At 39.7% G+C, this 19,501-nt stretch overlaps 1 protein-coding gene across 9 annotated transcripts in view; it reads right to left on the bottom strand.

The window, feature by feature from the left end:
• Nucleotides 1–19,501, bottom strand: part of spopla (speckle type BTB/POZ protein like a) — a 237,044-nt gene that overhangs the window by 41,735 nt on the left and 175,808 nt on the right. For all 9 annotated transcript variants that reach the window (XM_078552488.1, XM_078552485.1, XM_078552482.1 and 6 more), the window contains 3 exons: nt 18,431–18,564; nt 14,505–14,626; nt 6,861–7,012 (listed from right to left, as the gene is read on the bottom strand). In XM_078552488.1, the coding sequence (XP_078408614.1) occupies nt 6,861–7,012; nt 14,505–14,626; nt 18,431–18,508 (352 nt within the window). In that variant the 5' untranslated portion in view covers nt 18,509–18,564. The remainder of the gene's footprint in view (nt 1–6,860; nt 7,013–14,504; nt 14,627–18,430; nt 18,565–19,501) is intronic.

Genomic DNA, 19,501 nt, shown 5'->3' with positions numbered 1-19,501 from the left:
AGTGTACTGCAAAGATTTGGATGTCCAAGAAACTTCATCATAATCCTGCAACTGCTTCATGATGGTATGATGGCAAATGTCAAGTGAGAGATCTGAAACAGGTGCCTTCAAGATCCAGGCCAGGGTCAAGCAAGGCTGTGTGATAGCCCCTATACCATTTACAATCTAGCTGAAAGTGGCTGTACAACTCATTAAAGATCAACCTCAGTTGCCTCTATGCCAAAACTAAACTGACCACCATAGGAATATATGATCTACAGTTTGCAGATGACTGTAATGTCGTTGCCCAATCTGCACCAGATTTTCAAGCCACTCTCAACCTCTTCAATTCTGCTTACAAGAAACTCAGTCTGTTGTTGAATGTTACCAAAACAAAACTCATATCAATCCACACCTGGTCAGCCAAATATTCCACCTATCATATGTTGATGGGGAGACTCTGGAATATGTTGAATTCTTCCCATACCTTGGCAGCTACCTCTTTCAAAAGGTCACCATTGGATCATCTGCACCAGCTTCCACAATCATGGGCAGCAAGTGTTTGACAACAAAAACCTCCACAAGTCAACAAAAGTAATAGTATACAGAGCAGTTGTCATCACCGCACTTCTGTACTTCAGTAAGACCTGGACTGTGTATCAACGACAGATAAAAGAGTGCGAGAAAAATTCCAGTGGCAATGCCTCCGCTGCATCCTCCAAATTCAATGGGAGGACCGTTGAGCAAGCATTAGTGTCCTTCCTGAACCCAGCTTCACAAACATTCAGGCAAAATCAACTTCAATGGATTGGACATTGTGCCCAGATGGCCAAAAAGTGCTACCACCAAGAGTTGCTGTTTTCCAAACTCTCAAATGGCCAACGTTCCAGGGACTTTAGAGTGGACAAGATGTTGTTCATTTGTTAGCAAAGGTAACCTAGGTGTTTGGTAGAGTAACATGACAGCAGTAGTAGTTTTAGCCAGTAAAATGTATTAGGTAGGAGCCTATAAAGCAAAGGCTGCTGGGATACTTGACATATGTTAGCTTAAATAAGCGACACAGCAAAAATTAGTCCAGACTAGCCTGCAGCTGGCGTGAACCCCGTGATTATAGGTAGATAGGTGCCAGGCATTAGAATGCTAAGTAAGACCAGAAGTTGCATCCTAGGATATTAAAGGAAATAACTGCAGAGATAGTGGATGCACTGGTAGTAATCTCCCAAGAGTCCTTAGATTCTGGAAAAGTCCCAGAGGATTGGAAAACTGCCAATGTAACACCGTTATTCAAAAAGGGAGGGAGACAGAAAATAGGTAACTATAGGCCAGTTAGCTTAACATCTGTCATTGGGAAAATGTTGGAGTCTATTATAAAGGATATAATATCAGAGCATTTAGAAATACATAATATAATCAAGCAGAATCAGCATGGTTTCATGAAGGGGAAATCATGCCTGACAAATTTATTAGAAGTCTTTGAGGAGGTAACAGCAAGGTAGATAAAGGGGAGCCAGTGGATCTAATATATTTGGATTTCCAAAAGGTGTTCGATAAGGTACCACACATAAGGCTACTTAATAAGATAAGAGCCTATGGTGTTGGGGGTAGCACATTAGCATGGCTAGAGGACTGGTTAACTAATAGAAGACAGAGAGTTGGGATACTGGGGACATTTTCAGGATGGCAACCTGTAACTAGTGGAGTGCCACAGGGATCAGTGCTGGGCCACAATTATTTACAAAATATATTAATGATTTGGATGAGGGAAGTGAATGTACTATCACCAAGTTTGCGGATGACACAAAAATAGGTTGGGGAAGGCATGTAGTGAGGATAACACAAAGAGCCTACAGAGGGATATAGACAGGTTAAGTGAGTGGGCAAGAGTGGCAGATGGAATATAATATGGGAAAATGTGAGGTTACGCACTTTGGCAGGAAGAAGAGGAGCTGAATATTATTTAAATGGAGAAAGACTGCAGAAAGCTGCAGCACAGAGGGATTTGGGGGTCCTCGTGCATGAATCCCTAAAAGCTAGCATACAAGTTCAGCAGGTAATAGGTAAGGCAAATGGAATGTTGGCCTTTGTGTCAAAGGGAATGGAGTATAAAAATAGGGAAGTCTTGCTAAAACTATACAAGGCACTAGTTAGATCACACCTAGAATACTGTGAACAATTTTGGTCCCCTCATCTAAGGAAAGATATACTGGCATTGGAGGCAGTCCAGAGAAGGTATCACTAGATTGATCCTGGTGATGGAGTGATTTTCTTATGAGGAGAGGTTGAGTAGGTTGGGCCTGTACTCATTGGAGTTTAGAAGAATGAGAGGCAACCTTATTGAAACATATTAGGTGGCTTAACAGGGTAGATGCTGAGAGGTTGTTTCCCCTTGTGGGAGAGTCTAGGACCCGGGGGCATCTCAGAGTAAGGGGGTGCCCATTTAAAACAGAGATGGAGGAGGAATTTCTTCTCTCAAGGGGTAGTTAACCTGTGGAATTCTTTACCGCAGAGGGCTATTGTGGTTGGGTCGTTAAGTATATTCAAAGCTGAGATAGACAGATTTTTAATCAGTAAGGGAATCAAGGGTTATGTGGAAAAGGCAGGAAAGTGGAGTTGAGGATTATCAGATCAGCCATGATCCATTGAATGGCAGAGCAGACTTGCTGGGCCAAATGGCCTACTTCTGCTCCTACGTCTTATGGTCTTAAGGAGATCTACAACACTTATTGTGACAGTAATTGCAGGTAACGGGGTGTGAGTCACAGGAATGCCATGGTACACAGCAGGATGGGATAGTTCTGGAACACTTTGCACTTATTGTAATAGATTGTGAGCCTATGTGACCAAGAGCAAACCCACAGACATGAAAGGACAGGGACTAAATGTACAAAAGACAATGTAACAACTCAGAGGGCAGAGTACTGACTTGGACTGGATTGACTAAAACAGGCTCCCCCCGTGATCACTTGAATAAACAGTCAAAAGCTGTACCAGAGTCTCTGAAGTGTTTGATTTCACTGCAACACTACCGGCCAAAATGCTGACAACTGTCCATCAACTTGCACCATGCTTTAAGTCACTACGTCTTATAGATGAGGCAGTGCGGCAGCAGAGAAGGAAAGAAAAAAGAAAGCAAATGCTGCACTCCAGATCCCACTATCTCATAGGACATCCTGCCCCTTGTGCCCAAACATCTGTGGGTCAAGAATCAGTCTGTTCAGTTACTTGAAGACCCATGGCAGAAACTCATGACCCTGAGTAGATGTCATCCCTGAATCAAGGGACAGCTGAGCTGACTGTCCATAAACAGGTATTTTAGTCATGCCATGGCATTGATGATAGAATTTACATTCTTTAAAATATTTAAAGCATTTGATTCACTGATGAAAACCATCCCGTAAATCTTATTACACATAAGTTCCCCAGTAGGATTGGGCTGGATAGCTCTTTTTCAGCCGGCACAGACAGATAGGTTGAAAAGCCTCCTGCTGTGTTTTAGATCTTCTATGTTTTTATGATATACCCTCGATGTTGCCAGATAATGTGTACTTATGTGTCCCTGGCCAACATTTATCCCTCAACCAGCATCGCTGGAACAAATGAGTTATTATCTCACTGATTTTTGGGGGAGCCTTCTGTAATAAATTGGCTGCCATGTTTCTTACTTTACGATGGTGAACACACTTCAGAAGCAGTTGATTGGCTGTCAAGCACTTTGGGACATCCAGAAGTTGTGAAAGATGCTTCATAAATATAAACTTTTTTCATTTGGACAACAGATAATCTGATCGGAGGTTTAATCACAGATTAGACTAAGTGTTTTGGGACATTATTCCACTTTAAAGATACTGCATAATTGCAAGTTATTGTTGGGCTTACTCCATCTATCAAGTTGCTATCCTTAAGCTTTCAGGAAATTGCATGGAGCCCAGAAGACAGGTCAAATAAGGAATAGATGACACACAATCTATTGCAACATTATTACAAACAGTTTGTGCATTGTTGAAAACATTTCAGTGTCTATTGAGAGGTTAGTTGAAAATCTCACTAAAGAAAAAAAAATGAATTAATTTGCATTTATATATAAGATAGGTTAGAGAACTTCATTAAAAGGCATGACAGTGAATAGGTAATTGCTAGTATTTAAGGAATGAATGCATGCATTACAACAGTTACACATTCCTTTCTGGTACAAAAAGACAACAGCAAAAGCAGCCCAACCATGGCTAATAGAAGAAATTAAGGATAGTATCAGATCCAAAGAGGAGTCATAAAAAGCTGCTAGAAAAAGTAACACCCTGAGGATTGGGAGCAGTTTAGAATTCAGCAAAGGTGGACCAAGAGATTGATTAAAAGTAGGGAAAAATAGAGTATGAGAGTAAACTTGCATGGAACATAAAAGCAGACTATAAAAGCTTCTATAAGTATGTAAAAAGAAAAAAAAATTATAGTCCAAAACGGGAGAATTTATAATGGAGAACAAAGAAATGGCAGAGCAATTAAGCAACTATGGAGGAAGACACAAATAACTTCCCTGAAATGGTAGGGAATTAGTGAGGAGGAGGAATTGAAGGAAATTAGTATTCCAAAAAAAAAGTGCTGGAGAAATTAATGGGACAGAAAGCCAATGAATACCACAGGGCCTGATAATCTACATCCCAGGGTACTAAAGGAGATGGCCATGGAAATAGTTGATGCATTGGTTGTCATCTTCCAAAACTCAGGAACAGTCCCAGCAGATTGGAGGATGGCAAATGTAACCCCACTATTTTTTAAAAAAGAGGGAGGGAGAAAACAGGAAATTACAGACTGGTTAGCCTAACATCAGTAGTGGGGAAAATGTTAGAGTCTATTATAAAGGATGTGATAACAGGACACTTAGAAAATATATATGGGATTAGACAAAGTTAACATTGATCTACGAAAGGAAAATCTTGTTCTGTCAAATCTACTGGAGTTTTTTGAGGATGTAACTAGCAGAATAGATAAGGGAGACCTAGTCAATGTGGTGTATTTGGATTTTCAGAAAGCTTCTGATAAAATCCCACTGAAGAAGCTAGTGGGCAAAATTCAAGCACATGGGATTGGGGGTAATATAATGGCATGGATTGAAAATTGGTTAGCAGACAGGAAACAGAGTAGGAATAAATAGGTCTTTTTCAGAGTGGACGGCGGTAACTAGTGGAGTACCGCAGGCATCAGTGGTTGGGCCCCAGCTATTCACAATATATATCAATGATATAGCTGAGGGAATAAAATGTAATATTTCCAAGTTTGCTGATGACACGAAACTTGGTGGGAATGTGAGTGGTGAGGAGGATGTTAAGAGGCTTCAAGGAAATTTAGACAAAGTTGAGTGAGTGGGCAAATATATGGCAGATACAGTATAACGTAGATAAGTATGAAGTTATCCACTTTGGTAGGAAAAACAGACTGGCAGAATATTATTTAAATGATAATAGATTGGGAAGTGTTGATGTACAAAGGGACATGGATGTCCTTCTACACAAACCACTGAAAGCAAACATGCAGTTAAGAAGGTAAATGGTAAAAACAAAAAACTGCGGATGCTGGAAATCTAAAACAAAAACAGAAATACCTGGAAAAACTCAGCAGGTCTGGCAGCATCGGCGGAGAAGAGCAAAGTTGATGTTTCGAGTCCTCGTGACCCTTCAACAGAACTCTTTTAGGTAAATGGTATGTTGGCCTTCATTGTGAGATGACTTGAGTACAGGAGCAAGTATGTCTTACTGTACCTGTACAGGGCCTTGGTGAAATCACACCTGGAGTATTGTGTGCAGTTTTGGTCTCCTTACCCAAGAAAGGGTATACTTGTCATAGAGGGAGTGCAGCGAAGGTTCACCAGACTGATTCCTGGGATGGCAGGATTGTTGTGTGAGGAAAGATTAGGTCAACTAGGCCTGCATCCACTGGAGAGGGGATCTCATTGAAACATATGCAATTCTGGATGCAGGATGATGTTTCCTCTGGCTGGAGGGAGTCTAGAACAAGGGGTCAGAGTCTCAGGAAACAGGGTAGGCCAATTAGGACTGAGATGAGGAGAAACTTCTTCACTCAGAGGGTGGTGAACCTGTGGAATTCTCTACCACAGAAGGCTGTAGAGGCCAAGTCACTGAATATATTTAAGAAGGAAATAGATTTCTAGACTCTAAGGGTGTCAAAGGGCAAAGGGAAAGAGCGAAAGTATGGCGTTGAGATCAATCATATTGCCATGATTATATTGAATGGCGGAACAGGCTCAAGGGACCTACTCCTGCTTCTATTTTTTATGTTTCTATAAACTTCATGACCTCAATGTCTCAAAGTGCTTTCCAGTCAATGAATTACTCTTGATGCATAAGCACCATAATAAAGTAGGAAAAGATAGCAGGCAACAAGGTCCCACACACAATAATGAGATAAATAATAATTTGGACTGTTGAGATGTTGATTAAGGATTGATCAGGACTCCCTTTTCTTCAGAATAGTGCCATAGGATCTTTCACATCCACTGTAGAGGGCAGATGGAACTATAGTTCAATGTCGTACTGAAGAATGACACTGCTCCTTTAGTACTGGAATATCAACTGCTCAAGTCTCCGTAGTGGGACTTAAACTCATGATCTTCTGTCTCGGAGCAAAGTGTGATACCACTGAAGCAAGGATGACACTACCTAACAGGATAACTGTCAATGCCCCGATGATTTACGCTGAAACATTCACATAAAATTCCCAGCAGCACTGTCACACCAACTAAAATAATGTCAATAAATTACTAAACATAAATAATGCAGGGAAACATACTTTCAAACTTTATTGGGCAAGTACGGTCAACAGAAATATTTTATCATGTAAAGAATGTTCAATATATACGTAGAGCTTACCCATAGCTTTTGTTTCTTCCCTTTTTGCATTCAATAACGAGAATTTAAACTTCGCTCGAACTTCACTTTTGGGACAACTAACTAAAAGCAAGTATAAGGAAAGGTAGTCTTTGCTTTCTTCATCTAAACCCTTTGGGTTTACTCTGAGGCACCTGTAACATATATATATTTAAAAAATGCATCAGTTAAAAAGGAGCTTTCTTCCACCTCAAAAATACTGCATTTTATTTGTTAAGAACAGACTTACTAATACCCATTAACATTATATTACATACTCTATATGGCAATTTGTAGGTTTTCCGAATAAGCTTCAACATCTACATGATATACATCGAGAAATTATCATCGAAGGAGAAAACAACAAACTGTCCCTTTAAGATATCAGCACTCAAAGTTAAGGATAGCATTACTATAAAAGAGGCTTACAATGCTGCCAAAGAAACAAGAGCAAGTCTGAGGATTGGGACTGTTTTAGAAACCAGCAGTGGGCCACCAAAAAGTTGATAAAAAGGGACAAAATGGAATTTGAGAATAAACTAGGCAGAAATATAAAAACAGATTATAAGAGCTATTATAAGCATATAAAAGGGAAGAAAGTAGCTAAAGTAAACATTGGTCACTTAGAAGCAGAGACAGGAGAAATTATGCTGGTTAAATGAGGAAATGGCAGAAGCATTGAGCAAATATTGTGCGTCTGTCTTCACAGGAGAAAACACAAGTTCCATCCAGAAATAGGCAGTAACGAAGGGGCTAAAAGGAGTGAGGAAATTAAGGAAATTAATATCAGCAGAGAAAAAGTATTGGAGAAACCTAAGGGACTAAAATCCGACAAATCCTCAGGACCTGATGGCATACACCCTAGGGTTCTAAAACAAACAACTGCAGAAATAGTGGATGTACAATTTTACAAAATTCTTTAGATTCAGGAACAATCCATTAAATTGCAAGTTGGCAAATGTTACATTGCTTTCCAAGAAAGGAGGGAAGAGAAGAAACAGTGTGAGCTACAGGCCAATTAGCCTAACATTAGTTGCTGGAAAAATTCCTGAATCTACTATTAAGGAAGTCTTAACAATGCTCTTAAAAAAAGTATAGTATGATTAGAACGAGTCAACATGATTTTACTGAAGGGAAATATTGTTTAACAAATTTATTAGAGTTTTTCGAGGATGTAACGAGTAGGGTAGATAAAGGGGAGCCAGTCGGTGTAGTATACCTGAATTTCCAAAAGGCATTCAATAAGGTGCCACACAAACAAACAGTTAATAGGCAAGATAAGGGCTCACGGAGTTGGTGGTAATATTTTAGCATGGATAGAGGATTGGTTAATGGATAGAAAGAAAGTGGACATAAATTGGACTTTTTCAAGTTGGCAGGCAGAGAATAGTGGGGTGCCGTAAGGTTCAGTGCTGGGGCCTCAGTAATTTACAATCTATATTAATGACTTAGATGAAGAGACTAAGGGCAATGTATCAAAGTTTGCTTATGAAACCAAGTTAGGTGGGAAGGCAAGCTGTGGGAGGACACAGAGAGGCTGCAAAGAGATATAGACAGGTTAAGTGAGTTGGCAACAAGATGGCAGATAGAGTATAATGTAGGGAGAATGGAGTTATTCACTTTGGTTGTAAGAATAGAAAAGTTTCTAAAAAATAAAAAATAGAAAAGTAAGAATTTTTTTTTTAAAAAGGTGTGACACTTGTACTTACAAGTTGTACTTACTTGCTGTTTAAAGAGACTTGGGTGTGCAGGAAATGCAAAAAGTTAGCATGCAGTTACAGTAAGCAATTAGGGAGGCAATTGGCATGTTGGCATTTATTGCAAGGGGACTCGGGTACAAGAATAAAGGCGTTTTGCTACAATTGTACAGGATTTTGTTGAGATCACATCAGGAATAGAGTGCAGTTTTGGTCTCCACATTTAAGAAAGAATATACTTGCATTAAGATGGTGCAGCGAAGGTTCACTAAATTGGTCCCCAGGTTGTCATTTGAGGAGAAACTGAGTCAATTGGGCTTATATTCTCTGGAGTTCAGAAGAACGAGAGGTGATCTCATCGAAATCTACAAAATTCTGAAGGGGCTGAGAGATCGTTTCCATTGGCCAGGGAACCTAAAGCACAGGGTCACAGTCTCAGGATAAAGGGCTGATGGTTTAGGATTGAGATGAGGAGAAATTGCTTCACTCAAAGGGTTGTGATTCTTTGGAATTCTCCACCCCAGAGGGTTGTGGATGCTCCATCGTTGAGTACATTTAAAGCTGGGTTACAGAGATTTTGGATCTCTCAGGGAATCAAGGGATAAGGGGAGCAGGTGGGAAAATAAAGTTGAAGCCCAAGATCAGCCATGATTGCATTGAAATGGCAGAGCAGATTCGACAGACCACATGGTCTCCTCCTGCTCCTATTTCTTGTGTCTTGCACAAAACTATCTTAATTGACTGATTATTTTTTCCACAATGCCATAAACAAGGCTTTGATCTGGGCTGCACCAAGTATTTGCTGATCAGAAAGGCAGCACTGAGGTACCCTAGAATACAGTGAGGGATGTGTGTCAGCCATACTAGTGCAACTGTGAGGAGCTAAGCTATCAGGTTATTTGTTTCCAGAGCCAGATCGACATGGTTTTCAGCAAATGCACAGTGAAATGTGTCTTTTTTTGGATCTACACTTTTGAAGCCTCTATATAACAGAGACTTTGAAGAAAAATTAGGTGAGTCATATCACTCAAAGCCTGAATCAGTTTGTGTGTCAGGTGGGTTTCATACTCATTTTCCATGGTCCAAGCTGATATTAAAAGAGTACTGTAGCCTAGTGGTTATGATACTAGGCTAATAGAGTGATCCTTGACATCGACTCTGGAACAAATGAGGTCTCATAGCTTAAAGTGAAGGAAATCTACTCACCACCTAGTTCCTCCTCAAATGGCAGACTAATTTCTATCCCCAGTAATATTAGTAGAAGACACCACTACACAGTCCAGCCTCTTTGGATTGCTTGACGTGACATTAAGACGTGGTTGAGTGTACTGCAGACAGCCAAGTTATGAGACCTGACAAAACTCTGGTAGTAGTGTTGAAGATCTGGACAACAGAGCCAGCCTCTCCCCTTGTCAAGCTGTCCCAGTACAACAATAACCATTGTATCTACCGAACAATACGAAAAATTGCCAGGTATGTTCAATCCACATGAGCAGAATAACTCTAACCTAACAATCAGCGCCTTTATCAGCTTCTTTCCAATCATCCATGTGATTCCAATTCACCAATAACCAGTGCTCATATGCTCAGTCCTCCTTTCACCAGAATCATTTCCCTCCAGAACTCATTCCACCTTGATAAAGAAAAGGACACAAGAGCTGAATGCCAGGAGGAGAGTTGAGAATAGCTACCCTTCGACAGCAAGGTATTCAACTTAAAAGTGGCACCAAGGATCCCTAGCAAAGCCAAGGTCAAAGGAAGTTTAAGGAAAATCGCTTCAGTGACTTGAGGCATACATGACATAAAGGTAAACACACAAGGGAGGCCAGTCATCATAGTCCCAGAACATCACTGGAGGAATTAATCAGAAGTGTCTTTTGCCTAACCATCTTCAGCTACTTCATCCATTATAAAGATCAGGGATTGGGGTTGTTCACTGTATTTATCTCCATTCACAACTCCTCTAATACTAATGCAAACCTTGCCAGATGATAGCAGGGTATGGATAACATCTAGGCCTGGGCTGACAAATGGCAACTGACAATCAAACCACTGGTTAAGCAACAACTCAGTTTTAACACCCTCACCTTAGGTTTCAAATTTCTCCATAGCTTCACTCCTCCCCATCTCTGTAATCCCTTCCAGCCTTGCAACCCTCCAAGATATATGCAGTCCTCCAATTCTGGCCTCTTGCACATTTTGGATTTTAATCATACCTTCAGCTGTCAAGGTCCTAAAAGGTCTGAAATCCCTTCCCTAAACCTCTCTGACTCGCTAACCATTTCCTCCTTAAAGACACTGCATAAACCCATCTCTGACCAAGTTTTTTGTCACCTGCCTTAATATCTCCTTAGGAGGTTCCGTGTCAAATTTTGTTTTGATAATGTTCTTGTGAAGAACCTTGGAATGTTTTACAAATTTAAAAAGGTGCTATATAAATACAAATTGCATAACTTAACAAATAACATCCAAGTCACCAATGTTTTGACCTTCGATGGCATGACCATTATCATATCCTTCACTTTCAAGATCTGGGAGGGGGACGGAGAAGGTGTGGGATTCTGGTCACCATTGACCAGAAACTGAATTAGACCAGCCATAACAACCTCTACCAATGAGGAGGACAAATGGGGCAATGTAATGGAAGCATCATCTCCAATTCACACACCACCCTGATCTGGGCATGGTTTGCCATGTCACTATATATTTTGGAATTTACTACCTACTCCCATTGTGAAAGCATCAGCACAGGACTGCAGCACTTCGAGATCGCCAACACCACCTTCACAGAGCAATTAAAGATGGGAAATAAATTAGCTCTTACCGTTGTAGCCCATATTCTCATCATTTTAAAAATACGTAGGGGAAGAGGGAAAGGTTTGGGCTTTGCCCAACAAGTTTTCTTTTGTGACCAGTTTCTGTAAGATGACAGATATTTTTTGGAAACTGAACCCTGTGACCTATTGTCTCTGCATCACTGAGTTGGCGCAACCCAGGTCTCACAGATAACCCCAATAATGGTATGGTAAACTACTTACTGGAGAACATGTAAGGTACCATAAAGTTGTCAATTCAGAAGGTAAAGTTCAAACATTTTCTTTGAGGATGCTGTTCCATTTCGACCTTGATTACATTGAACATAAAGCACCATTGTTTCCTGCCCTATAATAATTCCAATCTTAAACCATAATTTAGAAAGAAATTCATTTTCTCAGCAAGAATTATTGGTTGGATGCCTCTGGCACTTATTTTAAATGCTAGAATGCCCTCCCTAACATGAAGTCAAATCCAAAAACCATCACTTCCAAAAGTTAAAATGACTAAACTGATATCTGACAAATTTAATAGATGAAGTTGACATGGTTTAAAGACAATCAAATAAAGAACTGTACTTTTTGGGAGGCTGTAGTGTACATAAAACAGAATGAAAATTCTATATTTGTCAGAAAAGTAGCTGTCAATATCACTAGTGATAATGATGGAGTCTGAAGCATTAAATGCACTCAATAGCCTAAGGTGCAAAAGCCAAGAATCTTGGATTTTTAAAATATAATTGCTTGATTAAAAAATCACATTCATTTTGTATAAAATCTCTCCCAAAATTGAATGTTTGGATCAAAGAATAGCTGAACAGAGAATGCCCTTTAAATTCAGCTTTGGACTATCATGACTGCATCCAAATTCTTGGCACTGCGCAAAGATTACAACATACAGTACATTATCAATATTGCTACTATCATCCGCCAGATCAGTGATGACAGGAAAGTTACCAGCACAAAAACAATAACAATGATATATACAACTATATTTATACATATATAGAAATGTTACAAAACAAAATGTTTGCTCCTATAGGGAGTCTCATGCATTTACTGTGAAACTTTCCAATTCCTGCATGAAAGTACATATTTTTGAGGATGACTGCAGCATGCCAACATTCCAGTTGTATTTTCTGGCTAGTTTTTTTAACTGTTGACTTATATCGAATTTTTGCTGTAGTCCGGGCAATTGCTAACTTTTCAACGAATTGGTCCAAAATTTGTTCAAACTGACTATCCCAAGAAAATATACTCTAGGTATTGAAGCAATTTTGCCAAAGATAGAGGGAAGTGGGTTGTGGGGGGGGGGGCAAAAAATCCTCCATTATTTCCCTCACCCAGGCATCAACAAATGCTTACTGGATCAAATTTTCATCAAAAACTTAATATCAGAACCTAAATGATGTTACATGCAGAAATTATTACTGCAAGATTAGAGACTCGACAACATATACTTGATCAAACAAATTACTAGCTAACAAGCAGGGAAAAACAATTTTATCCCAATTTGATAGACAGAAAAGGCTACAGTGGGCAACAAAAAATAAATCACTGAAATCACAGGTATTATTTTTAATCCATAAAATGATGAATTCCTGACTATGTGGAGTTTGGATATTTGCTGATGAACAAATGTATGCTAAAAATTCTTTTTAAGTTATTAAGCTTTTCGAAAAGCTATTTGAACATTAATTTATCACAAACAACTTAGATTCACTTTTACTATTTTTTAAAAATTGCTTCACTAAAACATCACATTTAATGTAGCATCACAAAGATCCTTTCCTGTCATTTAAATGGGTTTGAACCTTGCACCTTTAAACAACTGGCTGATTTGGCTGTTATATATACACCTACAAGGTAACCTTCCCCATACAGGCTTCTGGGCAAAAGATCTGACGCAAAACCTATGACCCAAATATACAATGCACATTACTCACCCAGGAATCACAAAAAGTCATTTGATTTTGTTCCATGCTAACCATTCCATGTATTGACAAACCAATACATAGAGAAAGACCGGGAGGCTGGGTAGGGAGAATTGCAGCTTGGGTGCATAGTACTGTTGAGTCCAAATAGACATGAGAGTGGGACCAGCCCAGGAGCAGGTCCGAAGATTGAGATGTAATACATCACAGTGACTCCACAATAAAATGATTCCAACCCCACAGTTCGGGCAGAATTTTGCCCTCATTGGGCGAGCTTGGCTGGGGTGGCAGGAAGCTAACCGCCGCCCACGATCGGGCTGCGACCATGATTTCACACTGGTGAGCCAATTAAGCCCCGCGCAGCATGAAACATGCACTGCCTATGTGTGAGCATGCAAATTCGCGCATGCACAGGAAAAGCTCCCTGAGGCACAGAGTACCTCAGGGAGATGAAGATTTAAAAAATTAAAAATAAAGCATTTTAAAATGTTAAAAAACATATCCCCTCATGTGACTCTGTCACATGAGCAGGGACATATTATTGATGAATGCTAATACTTTTATTTAATTTTTAATTGCTGTTGGAAACCTCATCCTGTCCGTGGATGAGGTTTGCTAAAAAATCCAAAGGCTGCTTGGACTTTTTGCCTGCTCGCCAGCCGTAAGGTTGGACGGGCTGCAAAAAATTTAATCCAATTGGTACTTTAATGGCCTTAATAGGCCTGTTAATTGTCGGCAGGCACGCTGCCGACTCCTGTGCACGTCTGCCGACCGAAATGTTGCGCAAGTGCGCAATGAAGTCCAACATCATTGTGCATCATTTTACACTCGTTTGGGTCAGGCAAAAAATTCTGGCCTTTGTCTCCAAACTGTGCATTAAGTTGGAATATATACAATTATATACAATGTGTACTCATACATATCAACAGGAGGGACAGAATTCTAAGGAAAAGAATAGTTTGATTTTTTTTAAAACAAATCTCTTTTTTTGTTGCCTACCATTGTAAATTAATTGAGCTTTCAAAACCATTATTAATGGGGATCCTTAAGTAATTACAGGCTCACAAATTTACACTGTTAGATGTAAACACAGTCGGCTCCATTAAATCATTTCCCATACTCATTCCTAATAACCTTTTTGCTTAAGATTGGCAAAATAACAGAGGTGTTATGCTATGACCATTTTGTTGAACTAAAACTTACCACTTCATTTTATCATTTGGCCCAGATGAGAAAGTTGAACTTTTTAACACTTCACCCATTTCTTCTCGACAAAAGCTAAAGTTATTGATGGTCCACATGTAGGAGAACTTTACCACTTTTACCTAAATATTAACCAGAAAAGGAATTGGATGAAAAGAAGAAGAAATAAAAGGACTCAATCAAGAACATATAGATCGAAACTGGATCGTTAAAAGGAGATTGCCCAGAAAGTGAACAGTGATATCTCAAACAAAAGTGAAAAAAGGGCACAATTCCACTGTCCCTGATTACTATTTAATTTTCACAAAAAAGCTTTCTCTAATAAATGTAGAGAGCATCCTGTGGTGTCAAGCAGAGCCCCATCTAGAATTTCCCAGCACTGACAAAAAGCTTGCAGGACATCATAAGCCTACAAGAAACTCAGCAAAACCTGGGAACAAATGCTTGCAAAATATTAATTGGTAGTTTGCTTCAAATAAATGCTAATTCACACAGCGTGAAGGAAAACTAACACTCCTCCCAAAATGCCACAATGAAATATGGAGGTTGAAACTTCTCAGGTTATCTGCAATTCAATCACCTTGAGAGGGTCACTTGAACTCAATCACCTTGAGAGGGTCACTTGAACTTTAAAGTTTAAGAAAAATAAAAAGGGAAATAAATGGATTTTAGCAATAATAAAATGATTAGGACAACTGGTTGGTCAGAAAACATGACAACTTGCTAAAGAAGGGTTGGAATCAGGACAGCCTATGAAAAAAATTGCCAGTTTGGGATCTATGTGCCTGTTACCACCAGAAAAAACATATTTTTGAATAAAATTCAACCTGCATAACTAGCCCACAAGTGTCACTGCAGGTTACAATTACTACAAACGCAATTTATCTTTAGAGAGATTTAGATGATGACTTTTAGAAAGCGTAAACATCTATTTGTCAAAAAATTCTCATACCTTGGAGGTAAACAATATAAAGTAACACAAGAGACTGAATGAAAACCGAGCACAGCAGGTTTCTTGGATGAATGCAAAAGAAAATCCTACAAAAATGTTAACCAAAACATTGATCTGTTTTTGTACAACATGCACAAGACTAATGAATTTAACACTGCAAGTTGTGAACACAGAAAAATTAATTACAGAACAGAAGCAGGTATCCCATGATATTGGTCACAAGTAGTCTGGAATATGCAGTGCAGTTCTAAGTTTACAGTATCCTAAATGTTACAGTAATTCTCTCATTGCTGCAACACAACATTTACTTAAACAATAAATCACTGGTTGACAAGGTAATGGTAAACACCTTAATGATAAGGTATAACACAGAGGTATAATATTTGTAGCACACTTCATAAAACTTGCTGAACTAGCAAGTGTATTTTCATTCTGGACTGCTCAATGTCACCAGAAGGAGGACACGACTAATATACAATGAGCGGTTGAGCCGAACAAACTGCATAAAAATATAAGAAATAGGAGGAGTAGGCTATTTGGCCTTTTGAAGCCTGTTCTGCCATTCAATAGAATTATGGGTGATCTTCTACCTCAACTCCACCTTTCAACATTGTCCCCACATCTCTTAATTCCTTAGTACCAAAAAACTATTGATCTCTGCCTTGAAGATACTCAATAACTGAGCATCCATAGTCCTAGGGGGTAGAGCATTCCAAAGATTCACAATGCTTTGAATGAAGAAATTTCTCATCTCAGTTCTAATGGTAAACCCCTTATTCTGAGACTGTGATCTCATGTTCTAGATTCTCAGCCCTAGGAAAGATTTTCTCAGAATCTACCTTGTTAAGCCCCTTCGTTTTATACTTTTCAGTTAGATCATCTAATTTTTCTAGCGATTGTAGGCCTAGTCAATTCAATCTCTCCTCATAGGATAATCCCCTCATCCCAAGAGCCAGTCTAGTGAACCTTCCTTGCCTCCCTCTCGAGCAAGTATGCCCTTCCTTAGGTAAGGAGACCAAAACTGTGCCCACTGCTCCAGATGTGGCCTCACCAATGCTCTGTATAATTGTAGTAAGACTTCTTTACTCCTTTACTCTAACCCCTTTGTAATTTGTCTTCCTAATTGCTTGCTGTACCTGCATGTTACCTTTGAGGTTCATTCACAAAGACACCCTGGTCCCTCTGAATGGAAATGTTCCCCAGTGTCATTGAAATGTATCCTGCTTTTTAAAAAAATACCTTCCCTACCATAGTGAATAACTTCACACTGTATTCCTTCTGCCAGTTTTTGCCCACCACCCAACAGGTTTATATCTGATCAGCAGCCCTCCTTCTGTCCTCCTCACCACTTACATCTCCAACAAACTTAGTATCATCGGCAAACTTGGTCACTTTACACTCACTCTCCTCATCTAATATGGATTTTAAATAGTTGAGGCCTAAGTACTGGTCCTTGCAGTATCCTGCTTATAGCCTGCCAACTCAAAATTCCTACTCTGCTTTCTGTCCATTAACCAATTCTCAATTCATGTTAATATATTACCCCAAATCCATGAGTTCTAGCTGTATGTAATAATCTCTGGAGTGGTGCCTTAAGAAATGATTTTTGAAAATCCAAATACACTACATCTTTTGGTTCCCTCTCATCCACTGTACTAGTTACATCTTAAAAAAACTCTTAACAGGTTAAACTCCTTTGGAGAATGAGGTAGTCTTATTGAAACAGGTAAAATCTTGAGAGAACTTGATGGGGTGGATGCTGAGAGGATGTTTCCCCTTACGGGAGAGACTAGAACGAGGGAACACAGTTTAAAAGTAAGAGGTCTTCATTTAAGGTGGAGATGAGAATTTTTTTCTCCTCTCAGAGGGTTGTTAATCTGTGCCTCAGCGAGATCGCTATGCTCTTTTGCACGCATGCGTGAAAGAGTGCAGGCCCTGACTCTCCCCCCCTCCCCCCGCCTGCACAAGTAGCGCTGAGCGCTACTGGCCGTGTGTCACACTGGGTGGGCCAATTGATGTAAAGTGGTGGCATGCAGCCGATCGGCTCCACGCCCGCTCCCGCCTGACATAGGCAAGTTTCTGGCCTTTGTCTCAGCTCTCGGGTTTGTCTATGCTTCACCACCACAGTTTCTTCCTTTTACATCCATCTTGGCTACTCCACACCTCTTGGGCCTTGTTTGTGGCTGAGGGACAAAGGTTCTAACTGTTTTTTTTACCCTGACCAGAGATCCTAGGATTACTCCCAATATTGAAATCACTTCAGTCATGGTGTCTGGTTTCAATATGTCCACTAATGGCTCAAAACTTTGTTATCAGACTCCTGGTATCAAAAGAGAGAATTCAATGCATGTCAAAAACTCTCATGACTTAGTGAATTCAAGGCCTAATGATTCAAGCAAAAAATGATCTGTAGCAATTTCACCTGACAATGATACAAGGGTGCAAATTAGGTTTATTTTCTAAGAGATGTTAAATCATTAACTTGTTGAGGTCAGTAACAAAGGGTGTTGCCCTAAAAGGCTGAATGGGAGGCCAGTGAGTAGCTCTACATTGGTTTCGCCTGTCCCTCAGCAGTAACCACACAAAGTTCTCGATCACTGGCACAGCCGTGGCCATTGGAATCATCTGCTTAGCAATTGCCATGTTTCCCTAGTAATTCTGAACAACCTCTCTGATGAGAAAAATGAGTGATCGCCCCAATAAGTCTTAAATTCTAGACCAATGTATATCTGCTTGTGCGCGCATCTGGGAATCCCCGATTTATACATGCAGGAAATTCGATGTCTTAGGCTTACATGTTATTCTGTCTCTCTGCTTGCCCACCTGGCATATAAAGTAAGATAATTCCAATTTTTAAAGCCAAAAGTAAACTCCATATTACATTGTTCAAATCTGTTGTTCATTTCTTCCAGAGAAACTAGGCAACCTGCTACAATTTAATAATTAAGCACAGAAGCACTGGGATGTACAATACCTGTGTGTAACACCAACTCTCTGCCACAGGTCCACTAGACATCTCTCCAGGTGGAGGGGGAGTTGGCACCCTTGACATCGCCAGCTTCTCTGCCGTTTTGAATCTAGATGCCACAGGGAACTTCAGGGCTTCTCCTGCAGTGAAACACAATTAAATCACCAACTTCTAAGTGGACAATTTGTAGGGGGAGAATATATCTTCAAGTTAAAATTCTATGCAATTTAATTTCTAAATTGTATAAATTACTCCATATTAAAGTTGCAGGAATTAACAAGTACAGAAACAATATTAGGTCAGAGCCACATTTAGTTCTCATAAACACACGTTATAAACCACTATACTCATTTCAATTCTCCATTTACAATATTTGCCCCATATACATTGGTTCTGGAGAGAAGCATGTGAGAATGCAGAAATCAAACATGGATTTTACCTGCAGCAGGCCCAATGAATCAAATGCGACTTCTTTTGAATACGGCTCTATGGTGGTCAATACCTTCCACAATCATGGGGCAAGCAACCAGTAGTCACTTTTAAACACTAAGATAAAAGCAAAATACTGCGCATGCTGGAAATTTGAAACAAAAACAAAAATTGCTGGAAAAACTCAGCAGGTCTGACAGCATCTGTGGGGGAGAAAGACAGAGCTAACGTTTCGAGTTCGTATGACTCTTCTTCAGAACTAAAGAGAAGTAAAAATGGAGTGAAATATATACTGTTTAAGGGGGGTGGGACAGGTGAAGTTGGATAGAGGGCCAGTGATAGGTGGAGGCAAAGGAGAGATTGCAAAAGATGTCATAAACAAAAGGTCGAAGGGGCGTTGATGGTGGTGATACTGACTAAAGGAGGTGCTAATGGTGACATTAAGAGTAGAAAGCAGGATGAGCAAGTGACAGATGGCCCTAGTGGGGGTGGGGTGGGGAGAGGGGATTGTGTGGGAGAAAAGATCGAAATAGGCTAAAAGGTGGGGATAAAACAATGAATGCAAATACACTTTTAAAATAATAATAATAGAAATAGGTGGGAAAAAATATATATATTTATGAAATTAAAAAATATTGGGAAAAGGGG

This window comes from Cetorhinus maximus, chromosome 11 (assembly GCF_964194155.1).
Source record: "Cetorhinus maximus chromosome 11, sCetMax3.hap1.1, whole genome shotgun sequence".
NCBI classification, from domain to species: Eukaryota; Metazoa; Chordata; class Chondrichthyes; order Lamniformes; family Cetorhinidae; genus Cetorhinus; species Cetorhinus maximus.
This window is presented reverse-complemented; position numbering and strand designations above follow the sequence as displayed.